General features: G+C 43.4%; 1 protein-coding gene across 1 annotated transcript in view; it reads left to right on the top strand.

The window, feature by feature from the left end:
- LOC121443637 (coiled-coil domain-containing protein 192-like) overlaps positions 1-14,982 on the top strand; it is a 199,569-nt gene that overhangs the window by 22,827 nt on the left and 161,760 nt on the right. The window contains 1 exon segment of the mRNA XM_041645462.1: positions 7,209-7,316. Coding sequence (XP_041501396.1) covers positions 7,209-7,316 — 108 coding nt within the window.

Genomic DNA, 14,982 nt, shown 5'->3' with positions numbered 1-14,982 from the left:
TGGGAAGCAAGTCAGTAAGAAACACCCCTGCATGGCCTCTACATCAGCTCCTGCTCTGTTTGAATTCCTGTCCTGACTTCCCTCCCTGATAAACAGTAATGCTGAAGTGTAAGCCAAGTTAACCCTTTCCTTTCCAACTTGCTTGTTGGTCATGGTGTTTCATTGCAGCAATAGACACTCTGAGACAGTCATTATTTAAAAATTACTAATGAGGCTTCCAAATGACGCCATCTTCCATGGTAACAATCTTCTTTTAAATTGAAACATGAGTCCACAATTCCCTTATGACATCACTCTCCTCTGTTGGTGATGCTGTAGACTAGAATCACAGTCAAACCTGGTACAGAACACAAGGCTAATTAATCCTTAGAAATGGGTTTGGTTTGGTTTATGAGAAACCAAGCATCCCACACTCTCTGTCAGACAGATGACTTGGTGGATGGTAAAATCCACTTGGAACTGGTCCAGGAGCTTGAGAGGCCATAATTCTGGGAAAGCTACCAATCAAAGCATTCATTTCATGATCTATACCCATCAGATAAACGTGGGGAGGGGGCCACATGCATGTTTCATCAAGCAGTGAGAGTGTTTACCTCAAAATAATTAGGGTGAGTTCTCTCAGGGTTGCAAATTTTCATCCTCCCCCCACCAAGAAAGCCACCAACATGTAGCAATTCCTGCATATCGGATCTTAATTTTGTTAAAGATGAAAGACAATGTTCGTGAAGCAGCATGGGGGAGAGAGAGAAGAAAGAAAGATTATGATCTGAGTCAAAGAGCCTCCTCTATCCTGAAGAGCTAAGGCTTCCTGAGCAAAGTCTTTGCTCCTGCCCTTTTTGTTGTTGACAGTTGATGTTGCAATCACAGGTCCAGACCCCAGGCTGGCCTCAGAAGCAGGAGTGGAATTCAATTCATTCTGACCGAGTCTTCCCTTTTTATCTAGTGCTTCCCACCCCTGTCCCCTTTCCCTGCTTCCTTCCCTTTACTCTTTTCCAGGAGAGGCATTGGCTCTGCACCTGTCCTTCAGGTTCTCTCGTCCTTAGGCTCCTTACCAGGTGGGGAAACAGGAAAACAGAAAAAAAAAGACGTGAGGTCAGAGGTCAGGCTCTCTGTGCCACTGTCTCCACACTGAGCAGAGGCTGTATTCCTTACCTCCAGCTCCTGTCCAGATTCACCTGTGCTCACCACTTCCTTCCCTAACTGCTCTTTACAGGTACTCTTTAGCCTAAGGCTGCCGGCATGTCTCACCCTTGCCTCCCGCCCTCTCTTGACTCTCGATGACGTCAGCAATGTCCACACCTTTAAACAGTTCCTTCAATTCATTTTCCCCAGTTCCTCCTTTGGAACAGCCAACTGCTAGGACATACTTGCTTAGTTGAAGGATGGAGATTCAGGCACAGACAAGTCAAGTGACACAATCCAGAGAGAGGACAGGACCTCCCAGATGAGAAGAGCGCCCACTAGGCAGTGCCCTCCTAGCTGCTCCCTAGCCCACCCCAGCACCTCATGCTCAGTCATGTTGATGAAGCTTCATGCGGCCTCCAGTTGTGTTCCCTCTGGGTTTGAACTTTAATATCTTATTGGGTGGTTATAAGGCAACCCCAACACAGATGAACACTGTTTCACGGGAGACAGTGATGAAATTTCCACTGTGAGGGAATCCTGATCATGAAAAATGAGAGTGAAAGAATGATTGAAAAGTGTAATACAGGGCTCAGAAAGAGGGGCAAATTAGGAAGGCAATGTCACCGGGGTATACTGAGCCTGCAGGAATCTGAGCAGATGGCAGATCGGTGAAGACATAGAAGCCCAGGGTGTCTACCAGGTAGAGAGAAAAAGAACCGATGTTATCAGTGAAGAGATGAGATGCCAGACTGGAGGCTCAAGCCCTGCAAACTTGGCTGAAAAGAGTTTCTAATATGGAAGGAAGTGGCTGTACCTCCAAGCAGGAGCCCTGCTGGGCTCCTGGCCTGTTAGATGTCTCAGATCTTAGGGATGTCTCTAAAACTGACCTATGTCAGAATGCTTCTCTACGGAGGTGGAGTCTATGACCACTTTCTTTTCTTTTCAAGGACTGCGCATGCATGTGTTGGCTGCACTAGACAGCTTAATCCCATACCTGACAGAATTTTCCACCGCTCTTGTAATAGCACAAAATGTACTGGTGAGAATTCTTTTTTAATGTTTTTCTTTTAAATCAACTAGAAGTTTTAATACCAAAGTGTTCTTTTTTCTTTATTTTTATTTTATTTTTTATTACTTTAAAAATAACACCTATCAAAATTCCCACTTCCTTCCCTCCTCCTACTTCCCTCCTGCTCCCCCCCAACACCCTCCCCCCTCCAGTCCTAAGAGAGGGCAAGGCACCCTGCCCTCTGGGAAGTCCAAAGCTCTCCCCACTACATCAGGCTGAGCATGGTATGCGTCCAAATAGAATAGGATCCCAAAAAGTCAGTACATGCAGTAGAGACAAATCCCAGTGCCATGTCATTGGCCCCTCAGTCTGTGACAACTGTCAACCACATTTAGAGGGTCCAGTTTGATCCCAGGCTCGTTCATTCCCAATCCAGTTGGAGCTGGTGAGCTCCCATTATTAGCTCAGGCACACTGTCTCAGTGGGTGGACCAACCCCTCGTGGTCCTGATTTCCTTGTTCATATTTTCCCTCCTTCTGCTCTTCAACTGGACCTTGGGAGCTCAGTTCAGTGCTCCGATGTGGGTCTCTGTCTCTTCCTCCATCTGTCGTCCGACAAGGGTTCTATGGTGATATTCAAGATTGTCATCAGTCTGATTACAAGGATGGTTGAGATGGAGGAAGGATGGATATGGGAGCAGGGAAGGAGATATCTTAATTGAGGGAGCCATTTTGGGGTTGGCAAGAGGCTTGGCTCTGGAGGGGTTCCCAGGAGTCCAAGGGGAAGACCCCAGCTAGGACCCTGAGCAGTGGAGGAGAGAGTGCCAAACTATTCCTTTAAGTTGGTTTAATGAAATTATTAATATTTATTGAAGGTGTCATCTGTTGAAGTGTTTGCCTATTTTACTTGATTAGAGCTTTTTCTTTCTAACAGCCCCACCATCACCTAACCCCCAAGGCTGTAATCTTGCCCTCTGCTACCTCACCTCCTCTCACCCCTGACCCTGGCAAGCAGAACTTCCTGGGGCCGTGAACTCTGTTAGAGTCAGAGACAGCATACGTGGAAAGTATTGCTAAAAGAAGCCATTGTCAACACTCAGCGTGAAGGACAGTTTGCTCTGGTACAGCCTTCTTTGAGCCGCTGAGCCTCTGTTCAATCAACAGTTATTTATTTGGCTTCGGTTAAGGGCTCAGCAAAGTCCTGTGTGACCTCTGCACACACAGCCAGGCTAGGAGTAGAAAAACCTCAAGTTGTGTCCATTGGGACCTTGAACCAGCTCTCAAGGTTTGAAGAAGTTTGATGGATGACACAGAAGAGTTAAAGTCATCTGAGGACACAGAAATAAAGTCAGTAAGAACTAGTGAGAGAATAGAAAGTACCCAGATAGATTAGAGAAAACAAGGACAGACAGGGAGAGAAATATAGATTCTCCTCTAAACTCAAGTGAGAAACTTCTACAACCAAAACCAAGTCTCTACGCAGTTTCTGTATGTTTGTTTCATTAAACTTATCAATCCAAATACACGCTTACTTGTGTAATTGCTTGGCACTTTACTGTAATCAAAGAACATGTTTGATGATGAAAATTATTTACCAGTATTTTAGGTTAGTCATAACTATATGTGTTTAGAGTGGCATGGCATTTATGTAGAGATATTTAAGACCTAAAATTAGAAATAGGAACTATTGAGTTGTTGGAACTTCTCCATTAGGAAACCGCACCGTCTTATGTAAACACAGTGTTATAACTTGCAGTTTTGTAGTGTGGTGTCATACAGTCATCTCCTTTTTAATTGTCATTCCCATGCTTATTTATAACATGCTTTGATCACATTCATCCTGTTACCTTTTCTTATTCCTCCTTTCCCCCTTCACAGCCCTAATGTCCCCTTTACTTTCAAGTCTCCCCTCCTTCCTCCACACATGAGAGAAAATGTGTCACACTTTGAGAAGGCCTTATGTGACATAACAAAATGATCTTCTATTCCATTAATTTTCTATCGATGGCATAATTTCATTCTCCTTTATGGGAAAATAAAGCTCCACTGTGTATATATGCCACATTTTCTTTAGTAGCTCGTTCATTGATGACGTCTAAGCTGATTTTGTAGCGTGGGTGTTATGACCATCATTGCAATGAACATGGATATGCAGGTCTCTCTGCGGTATGCTGACTTGGACTCTGGGTATATACCCAAGCTGGATGATGTGATAGTTCTAATTTTGTTTTGAGGACCCTCCATGCTGACTTTCACAGTGTCTGGGCTAATTCCCATTTCTACTAGCATGGTCTAAATGTCCCCCTTTACTGCATTTTTGTCAGTCTTTTGTTTTCATGAAATAGATTGATAATTAGTACCATTCACCTGTCGGTTTTATGAGCAGTTCAGATGTGTAGTGTTTACAAGGTATTATCCTCGTAACTTAAGCCCATTTCTGCTTTTCTGCCTTCCTAACCTACGAAATGAACAGTGACTAACTGCATCTTACCTTTGCAGGGCTTCTGAAACTCAAGAGTGCCCCTCCAGTCAAATCTCATAACTTCATGTTTTGCCTATTCTTAACTTGATTTTTGTTTTTTATTTCACTAATGGCGTTGCTTCTTTTTGAGAAGAGCTTGCCATTGTATAAGCTTTTTCTTGTAAGACAGTGAGGGGGACACTTGGGATGCTTCAGGAAGTTTAGAAGGGAAGCTCGGGCCTGGGTGCAGACGAGGAGACAAACTGTATTTTATGGTTCGCTGAGGCTGTGCTGAACTCTGGAATACACGATGAATTCCTAAAATTGTTTATATGAAAGCCCTCTGTTATTGAATCTTTAATAACACTTGATTCTGCTTAGTTTTGACTTTGTGGAGCTTCTCTCTTACCCGTGTGGCTGCATTTGTTGTTGGAGAAGTTTGGAATGCCTGGAGAAAAAGGACAAAGAAATGGACTCACTGATCTTGACACAAATTTTAAAATTTTTCTCCTGAGATCAAACTTTAGACAAAAGGGTTCTTGATGACAGAAATCTAGAGCAGGGTTTCCCACAGTGTTGTGTGATCATCGGACCTCTTGATGATTTTCCCTTTCTGCCTAAAATGCTAGACGGCTTGTGTTTATCTCTGGGTATAAATATCCAAGAAGCTTGGTTTTGAAGCTGCTTTTTTTGAGAGAATCTGAACCCATTAAAAAAAATATATCATTGTTAGGCGGGTGGTAGTGGCACACACCTTTAATCCCAGCACTGGGGAGTCAGAGGCAGGTGGATCTCTGTGAGTTCAAGGCCAGCCTGGTTTTCAGAATGAGTTCCAGGACAGGCTTCAAAGCTGTAGGAAACCGTGCCTCAAAAAACAAACAAAAAATCATTGTTACATTATATATGTACATACATTTATAAACACATCCAACTGGAGATCACTTGATATTGCTCCTATGTGCTTAGGGCTGATCTCCTGAGAGTGGAGAACCTTTCAGGGGTCTTGTCCTTGAAGACTGATTTTCATCACAGCAGGCATTAGTTGCTGCAGTTCTTCTGTAGAAAGAAGCTTTGGAGAATCCCTCATTTACTCTGACATGTCCGTTGGTGCTGTCATTGTTTCGGGTCTTACTTAGGCAACCACATTGTTGCAATTTCAACAGCTTCCCTGTCATTTATAGAAGACACAATATCAACCCTCTAACTCTTAAACTCCCTCCCTCCCCCCTCCCTCCCCGTCCCGTCCCTCCCTCTCTCTCTCCTCTCCTCTCCTCTCCCTCCCCCCCCCATCTCCCTGAGTTTCTTTCCTGAGACATAGGTGGGGATATAGTAAAATGCATCCACTAGGACTAGGCCCTACACAATCAGTTCTTCTCTGTATTTTGACCATTCATGAACCCACTCTTGAAAATAACGGAATCACCCTGGTGTAAGAGGGCCTGGTGACTCAGATGGCCTACACTATAACTGTGCTAGCCTAAGATGGTCCCCCCTACAGGCAAATGTTGGAGAGAGCTATGCAGCTGTGCACAGCAGACTTTAGTCTAGAAGACAGAGCTGTTGTATCCTGGAAACATTTCCTTGTCCTTGTACCCTATGGTGGTCCCTTGATTTCACTAGGCCAGCGGCAGAGCCTCAAGACTCTATATCCAAACAGGGTGGTTTTGTCTTAAATGACTGGTTCCATTTGCCACCAGATGGCACTATAGTATTACCAGGAAATGCACACATGTTAAACCAATGGCGTCATCAACCCGCGGGGAAAAACAAAGCAGCTATCTTTAGAGTGTATAGGACCACAGTTTACCCTTTGTAAGCTTGATCCGAAACAGCTGTGCAGCCAGAGCATCAGCAAGGAAAACAACACAGACCCTGAGAGGTCAGAGTGCTTGCTCCCATTGTGCTCTCTGTTCTAAGTTTTCAAATTGACCTGTGAATAGCGTTGCCGCATTAGCTAGAAAATGGTTAGGACATTTCTCAAGGCTTGGTGTCCGGGCTATAACTGATTCTATACCAACTCTCTACTCATCTCATAGCTGGTAGAAACTTTGGAGTGATTTTGGAAAGGTTTGTATCTGCTGGTTTGAATCTTATTAGCTAGGCTGTGTGTGGGAAGAGAGAGCTCATTCTCAACCGTGATAGCCCTTGCTCGTGCCTCTTGGAACAGACAGGCAAAAATCAAAGGGCATGCATATCCCTGAGTTCAAATGACCTTCCCGAAAGATGAGTGTTCAACACACAACATGTAGGTGGTGCTTCCCATCAGATGTGACAATACACAGTATTTAGGTGACACTTCCTATCAGATGTGAAACTTTGATCCCAACCTCTTGGAGAACGAAAGTTGCAAATGAACCAAATTCTACCACGGGCAGTTTTATTCCCACGCTCTGAAGTTGTTCCTTGTTCCTTATTTTTTTGCCTTCCCTTTAGAATGAGTTGTTGCTCATAACAATCTGTACTTTGTTAGTAATAAGAAAGGATTGGTGTGCGTCTACAAACAAAACTTGTCCTTAGTTCAGAAAATTGTTTAAAACGTTCTCAGGAAATTATTCCTACCAAAAACAAAAACAAAACAAAACAAAAACCTTGCTTCTTGCTTCTTGTTTTGAAGGAAGACTTACCAGTCAATAGACAGGCGGCGTTTACCTTGGAACAACTGGAACACTTGGAGACTTGCCTGAAGGAAGCAGAAGAGAAGGCTAATGCTCTATTGGAACAGGTAATACCTGTCATGGGGACTGGAAAGATCTGCTGCTTGGGCTGCCGGACAGCAAGTTAAATGCTTTAGCCTCTGTCCCATTGACCCAACACAAGTGCATACACACACACACATACACACACACACACATACATATATACATCTACACACATACATACACACACAGGCAAATACATACATACAAATGCAGTCACACACAGACACGTGCACACACACAGACACGCACGCACACACACAGACACCACACACACACACACACACACACACACACACACACATATCTCCTTTGTTTTAGTCTAACAATATGTCCTTTAATTTGTAGAGAGCTTTTTCAGCCTCTAAAGCCTTTTCATTTTCTGCACTTTTGTGCTTTATTTGGTTTTTCACTCACTGCAAGCCCCTCTGGGAGTTGGGTGGGCCTTTCTTAAGTAAGTGGTTTTCCTGAATAAGTAATGGATATTCACATTATAAATAGATAAACTCAGAGGTGAATGAAAACCTAGCAGAACCACACATTTTTCTTGAATCGTTCTAGGAAAATTTGCTCTAGAGAGAGGTCTTCAGATAATGGCTTCCCTCTTGGGTTTTGTAGAATTAAGCAAAGCAGGTCATACGTGGTGTTTAGCTTATGTTGACTGGACATTGTAGAGCAGGTGTTCCCTGTATATGGCAGGCCTTGATTTTAGGGACAGTGGATGTGGCTATCATAAATTCTCAGTTCAGAGCAGGTACCATTTCCTAATGTATCACATTTTGAAAACAAACAAACAAATAAATAAACAATGTAATGTTTGTTGTCGTGAACTTAGAGTGCAAATCTTCCCAGAGCTGGGTCTCCCCACTTGGCACAAGTGACTGGAGAGAAAAGGACAGGGGACCCTGGAGGTTGGAAATCTGTATTAATTCTCATGGCTTGATGGATTTCAATAGACTTGGGGAGACGTTATTTCATGAGGCTTCTAGGTTAACACAGGTACTTACACATCTGAGTCTTACTGGAATGTTTCCAGGGGCTTGTAGGAAGGGAGCGTGTGTGTCATTTCTTCTCATCCTTCAAAGCAAACGTAGTGTCTGGGGGCTGCTCAGGGAGCAGTGACTCAATGTGGTCGAAGCTACGGTTCTTACAGGACTTTGGTCAGTCAGGAGTGGAACTGTGGTGCTCTTTAGGGAAAGTGTCCATCACAGATCCACGCCTTGTCAACTGCTGTTTCCCTAAAACAAACCTCAAACAACAGCAAAGTTATGAATTATATACATAGTAATGACGGGCATGAAAGACTATTTCTAACTCCTCCCCAAGGAAGACCAGGATTCCAGAGAAGTTTTGAATGAGTAACTAATGAAGAATTCCCTGCACTAAGGTGTATGTGTATTTTACAATCATTTGCTTTCTATGACCAGCTCCCTGTACTCTCCGAGACAAGTTGCTGCTGTATAGTCCAAGTGGCCTCAAACTCACAATTTATCCAAGGCTGACCTCAAGTTCATGGTAATCCTTCTGTCTCAGTCTCCTGAATCCTGGGATTAAAAGTGTGTCTCAACACACTCATCTCTGCTTTTTTATTATTAAAATAAGTGAGATTTGATTAATGAATAAAATGTGTTTTATAAAGTATTTTTATTGGACAAAAATGACTCCTAATGCTTGAGCTGGCAACTGAAACATTCCCTTGATACAACACCAAATAATTAGCTGTAGTTTTTCAGCATCTAGAAAATTAAATGGAAGCTAAAATGGACATGATTTCATCTAAATTCTTTTTTCCTATTCAGTAAGAGGCTAGTGAGCTGCTTGGAGAAGAAATGTGTTCCTGGTTCCGAAGTAGCTCACAGAAAATAGAATCAGTGGACAGGTAGTGAGGGGAAATGGGTCCTCTTAGGACTCCGGGTGAGATGCAGGGCAGCATTAACTGTTGCTGTCCTAACATAGCTCTTGACATTTTAGACTTGTATGACAGAGTAGACTTAGCTGGAGTCTGGCAACACTGTGAGGAAAGGAAAGAATGATGTGTAAAACACAGTACAGGGATTTGCAATATTACATTTTTAATTAAGTTGAACATTTTTATTGCATCTGGCTGCCTCTGCCACTGCTGTTGAAACAGATCGATCAAATATAAACACGGCTCTCAAAGGGTTTAATCTGAGATTTTTGGCTTTCTGCTCTAACTTTATCTTTGAAAAAAGAAAGAGCTGTAGTTAGCTGAATTTAGTAATGACCTAGTTGAAGTTGGAATTAGTTTGGGGTGGCTTTTAGGTACTGTAACTTGAAACATGGGAGTTACGGTAATTAAGTGTGCCATACACATTGGCTGTGGAAGAACAGTCATGATCCCACGCGACAGTTAGCTCAGAGGAAGGCAAGCGGATGGCTCAACTTTTCCCAGTTATTGCTTCTGTCCAGTAGAGATGAGGCATAGACAAGACACAGTCAGGGGCCTACAATGGCTTCCATAAAGCAAGGAAAAACTGAAATCAAGACCAATAAAAATCAATAAGACAAAAAAATATCAAAACAAAACAATCTTTACTCTTCCACACACACAGAATACCACAGAGTTAGTGTTCTGTTGGGCGTGGGGTCTGCCCTGGAGTGTGGTTGATATACCCAGTGATGCTCCATTAAAGAAACTCATTTTCCCATTGGAAAAAACTCTTTCTTTTTCCAGATGGTATCGATTGCAAGTAGTTTCTTGGTTGGTGGTGGGATCCTGTATCTATCTCCCATTCAATGATGAGCCCCATCTGACTTGAACCTGTGTAGGTCTTGAGTGTGCTGCTGCAGTCTCTGAGAGTTCATGTGCACATCAGTTCTCTTGAATTGCTGGCCAAAGGGGGACCAGAAGCCCACCCCACCACAAAAAGAAAAGAAAAACAAAACAAAACAAACAAACAAAACGCCATCACGGGCTATTGCCAAGGCTGCTGGTTGCCCTCCAGAGCTTGATGCTAAGGTCCTTTTGCCGAAAATAACCCTCCCAGTTCTTGAGTATGTAAACACAGTCCAATGACACTGAGATGGTTCTCTACCCTGCACTGAATAAGAAGAATTTCTCTTGATTCCTTAGCTGGGGTTTCTAACTTGGAGGCCAGATTGGCAGGCCCTTCCTCCAGGGTTTCTGATTTGCTAGATATGGTGCAGGCCTTAGTCATTTACATTTCTATCCAGACCCCATCTAGTTTCAAGGCAGCTGCTAACCCAGAACTCAAAAGGATTTTCTTCAGTGTTGTCTTGCGCTCTGCAGCTGTGTGGATTGACGCTGTTGCTTTGGATTCAGTTTGAGCGCACAAAGAGATAACCCGGATAAGGTGGATGTTGGCTTTTCCTCACGTGAAATAAGCGTGGCGGTAGGTGCCTGGAGGCCTGAGCTCTTCTCTTTGAATTCACAAATGTGGTGTCAGGTCCTCCAGGACCAAGAGGCCCTGCAACTGTGCTATCTGTCCACATGTCAGGCAGCTCTGGGAGAAGAAGCAACTGCAAGGCAGGGTTGGTTGTTCTTGAGACATCTGTTAATCCTCCGGCATCCATCATGCTTGTATTTGCATTAGAGACGAGAAACACAAGTGATTAGCTGGATACATTATCTCCGCCATAATCGCTGGGATTCTTTCATTAAGAAAGGGAAAATGAATATCAGCACTCTCCGCCTCCGTATTTGACCCGTCGACCGCACTGGTGCATATGCAGAGTTTTGTCCTGGTGGACTCTGTGCTTTTCTGGATAGAGACGCGGCGTTCCCAGCACCTCTTGTTGATGAGTGGACTCTTATCACTCGCTCATCTTGACACCACTGATAAAATCACTAGTTGTCCTAGATGTATTGATTAATTCCTGAACTCTAAATGCTGACCCTTGGGCGCTACCTATGTGACTTGACGCAGGTGCTGCTCCCTGGAAGTCTTAGTCATCAAATTGTTCTGAGAAGATATTTATGCTCTTGGGGCATATTTGGGATATGCTATAGTAGTTCACAGAAGAGTCATGTTTAGGATATACTACAATAGCTCACAGTGGGGACACATTTGGGACATGCTGATAGCTCACAGTGGAGACTCTTTGGGACACGCTGTGATAGCTACAGAGACACATTTGGGATATGATAGCTCACAGCATAGACACATTTGAAACATAGTATGATAGTTCACAGAATAGGAACATTTGGGACATGGTATGCTGAGTTATGCTACGGCAGCTCAGACTAAGACAAGTGAAGCTTTCTGTTTGCTGTTGGGCGCACATACCTGACATAGTAACTGCCCTGCAAAGACACGTTAGCCACTGGATGTCTCTTAAGCATAGAAAAGCCTAGGGAATATAACCAGAAAAAATATTGTCCTGGGAACTCTGTATGCCAGTGTTCAGAGGAAATGTCAGCAAAACAGAGCGCTGTGTCTCCAGCCAGCAGAGAGAGAGTGACACGAACTGAACTCTAGAATACCCAACTTGTTGGTGTTGTGTGACAGCAAAGAGGTAGGCACAGATTCACTGCAATCTTAGTACAGTGTTTTCTTAGACTGAATAAGAAAGTTGAAAGTAACCTGAGGAGGCAAAATGGTAAAGGCAAAAAGGTCCAGTGTCTCCCCTGCTGTCTCTTTATCCCTTCTCCCCGTGATCTCACCCTGATTTTATTTTTTTGCAAGATTCCAATATGGGCTCTAATGGCTTTGAAAGATGCTAAAGTTAAATCAGACAAATTTAGTTAGCTAGTGTGCATGCTTACTCACTTTGGGTTTCCTGTTTGCTGCTCTTCTGCATAGCACTCAACTTCACAGATGTTTACTGAGCACTTTGCTGAAAAGTGGAAACACCGCTTTGAACAGACTGGCAAATTCTCTCACTCAAAGAAGACAGGCAGGGAGGCGCTGAAGCACAGAGCTTCCCCTGCTCTTGGGAATTTGCTGGGCCACACTAAACAAACCTGAGGGGGCAGTGCTGGGTCTTAATTCTGCCTGGGAAGCCTACATGCTGAGATTAACCAGGAGTCTCCTGCCCTTGAGAAAATGGCGAGCGTAGTTCTTTCTCACTCTGTGTGTGTTTCTGCTGTCTTGGTGTCTGTCTGTCTGTCTCTCTTTCTCTGTATCTGTTTCTCTCTGTGTGTTTATGTCTGTCGTCTTTCTCTCTCTCTCTCTCTCTCTCTCTCTCTCTCTCTCTCTCTCTCTCTCTGTGTGTGTGTGTGTGTTGTTCTTATGATAGAGTGTGAACAATGAGAGCTACAGCCAAGTTAACGTCTTAGACCATTGTTGGGGGCCTCAGGTTTTGTCTTCAGTGTGAGGCTTCCGAAGCACAGCAGATGGGACATTTCTTTCAGGACACCTTTGACAGGAGTGTGCAATAAACAAGGGAAAGGAGCTCAAGTGTAGGCTGTGAGTGGAAGGAAATAGATAGCAGGAGAACAGAGAGGATCCCACAGTTTACTCTCTCTGGAGAGTTTCATCGACTTGACTAATTATTATTCTTGGTTCTCCAGGCATTTGTATGTGTGTTGTTATTTAGCTTGGACAATAAAGAAACAGAAACCCAAAGGATTAGGCATGTCATGTTTGACTAATAGCCAAGAAGTACTTAAGCATTTCACATCAAAGCCTCTTAATAACGTCCTATCCTTTTTCCTCACCTTATACCTCAATGTTGGATTTATATTTTCTTTCAGGGATAGAAGGAAGGTTGATATCTAGCAGAGTTTTAGACAGTGAGATGTGTATTGGATGGCTAAAAATATCTTGATGCATGCTGGATTACTCCCAGATAAAATAGTCCAAGTTCATCTTTACTGTTCAGATACAACAGCAGATCCCCTGATGCAAGCTTGTTTGAAATAAGCCATGCCAGCATGGTAGGAGTATTCATTCTGGAAGTGCTCAGAAGTCATGCTCCCTGTGCCAGTAGAAAGGCAGGAGGTTCTATGAATGAGTTTCTGTTTTCTGATCTAGTTTGAAGCCTACTTTTAATGTCACAAAGGCACACACAGCCAGTTTAATTTGGAATGGGTTCCTTCGCCACTAGGAAGTCTCGTTATATGGAGCCTCGTTGGGTCAGTCTGGGCTAATCAAAGTCCTGATTGATTTTAGAACCAGAGCTCCCTCTTTAATTACAAAACCCAGACCCCTCCTTTCTAGGTGGGTATTAATCTTCACTCTGTGACTGGGTTGTTGGGTATGAATTTGGACAATGTCTGGGCAAAAATTCAAGTCCCTGAAGAGATTGTTTTTGTTTTGTTTTGTTTTAAATGGAATAAGGCACACCGACAGACTGGCTTCTGTTATTGTTGCAGGCTGGCTGAGTGGACTGCTAGCTTGTTACATAACTGAAGACTTCCTTTTGCTTGTAAATGTCAAGATCAAACTGAGGTCAGTTTTAAATAGCTGACTGGGTGCTAATTAATGCGATTTTCCTATACAAGGGAAAGCAAAAGGCCTTGTGCCCATAAGAGTCATGGCTTTGTGGATTGTAAACAGAGCCTACGCTCGTGTTTCCTGGCCACCCAGACCCAAATAATCACACAAAACTATATTAATTATAACACTGTTGGGCCTATTAGCTCAGGCGTCTCATTAATTAACTCTTACACCTTAAATTAACCCATTTCTATTACTTTATATTTTTACCACGAGGCTCATGGTTTGTTACCAATTGCTTCTTGGGTAGTTACATGGTGTCTGCCTGACTCTGCCTTCTTCCTCATTTGCATTCAGTTTAGTTTTCCCACCTACCTATATTCTGCCCTGCCATAGACCAAAGCAACTTCTTTATTAACCAATGGTAATGAAACATATCCATAGCATACAGAGGGGAATCCCACATCAGTTGATAAGATGGGGTGTCATTGGTACGGGCTTCATCTGCATTTTCTTTATACTGTTTTTTAGTGTTTTCAAGTAAAATAGGAAGTGTATATCTTATTCTGCTATAATAAAATACTGGGGGGGGGAGGAGCTTTGCATGCAGAAAGGATTATTTGGTTCCTAGTTTCAGGTGATCAGAAGCTTGGTATCAACATCTGTTAGCCCTGGTGAGACTCATGGTGGATGCTATCACAACAGCAAGAACTCAGGGAAGAGCAGTGAGTGACATGTACACTAGAGGGTTTCTGAGCAAATGCTTTGTCTGCTTATCACAACATTCTGGTAGGAATTCTCCACTTCTGCAGGACCCAAGCGCTCATGTGAGGCAGGGTTAATGCTATCCCATCAGGAGATGTGGCTCCCAAACCCCAACTTTATACTACCAGACCCCACCCCTGAACAGTCTCATTTCTCAGCACCCACTTTGGGGTCTGAGCTCCCAGCACATGGCTCAGTCAGGGCCAAATCATACCTAAACTGTAACATTTAGGTCCATGATTTTATTTACTTATTTATTCTTTCAGGGATAAATTTATATATTTATTGAACCTGTGAGCTAGCATTCTTCTAAGAATCCCCATGAATAGCTCATGCACTTGTCTAGAGTCCTACACAGCTATATGCCATTTTGCTAATGCAAGAATCTCAATGGACTTCCAAGCCTTTTGCCTGTTCTTCTCCACTTTTGCTTGGTGACCTGGCTTCAGGATACACGCGGCTGAGACTGTCCAAGTCTTCATTGTCCCAGATCTTCTTCCTGTCCTTAAACATGACACCTGCTAAACAGCTTCACCAAGGCTACCAGAGTCAACTCAAGAGCCAC

Source organism: Microtus oregoni, unplaced genomic scaffold (assembly GCF_018167655.1).
Source record: "Microtus oregoni isolate MIOR12 unplaced genomic scaffold, Mior012 000110F_ref0000174, whole genome shotgun sequence".
In the NCBI taxonomy this organism is placed as follows: domain Eukaryota; kingdom Metazoa; phylum Chordata; class Mammalia; order Rodentia; family Cricetidae; genus Microtus; species Microtus oregoni.
Note: the sequence above shows the minus strand (reverse complement) of the source record. Positions and strands in the feature narration are given on the sequence as shown.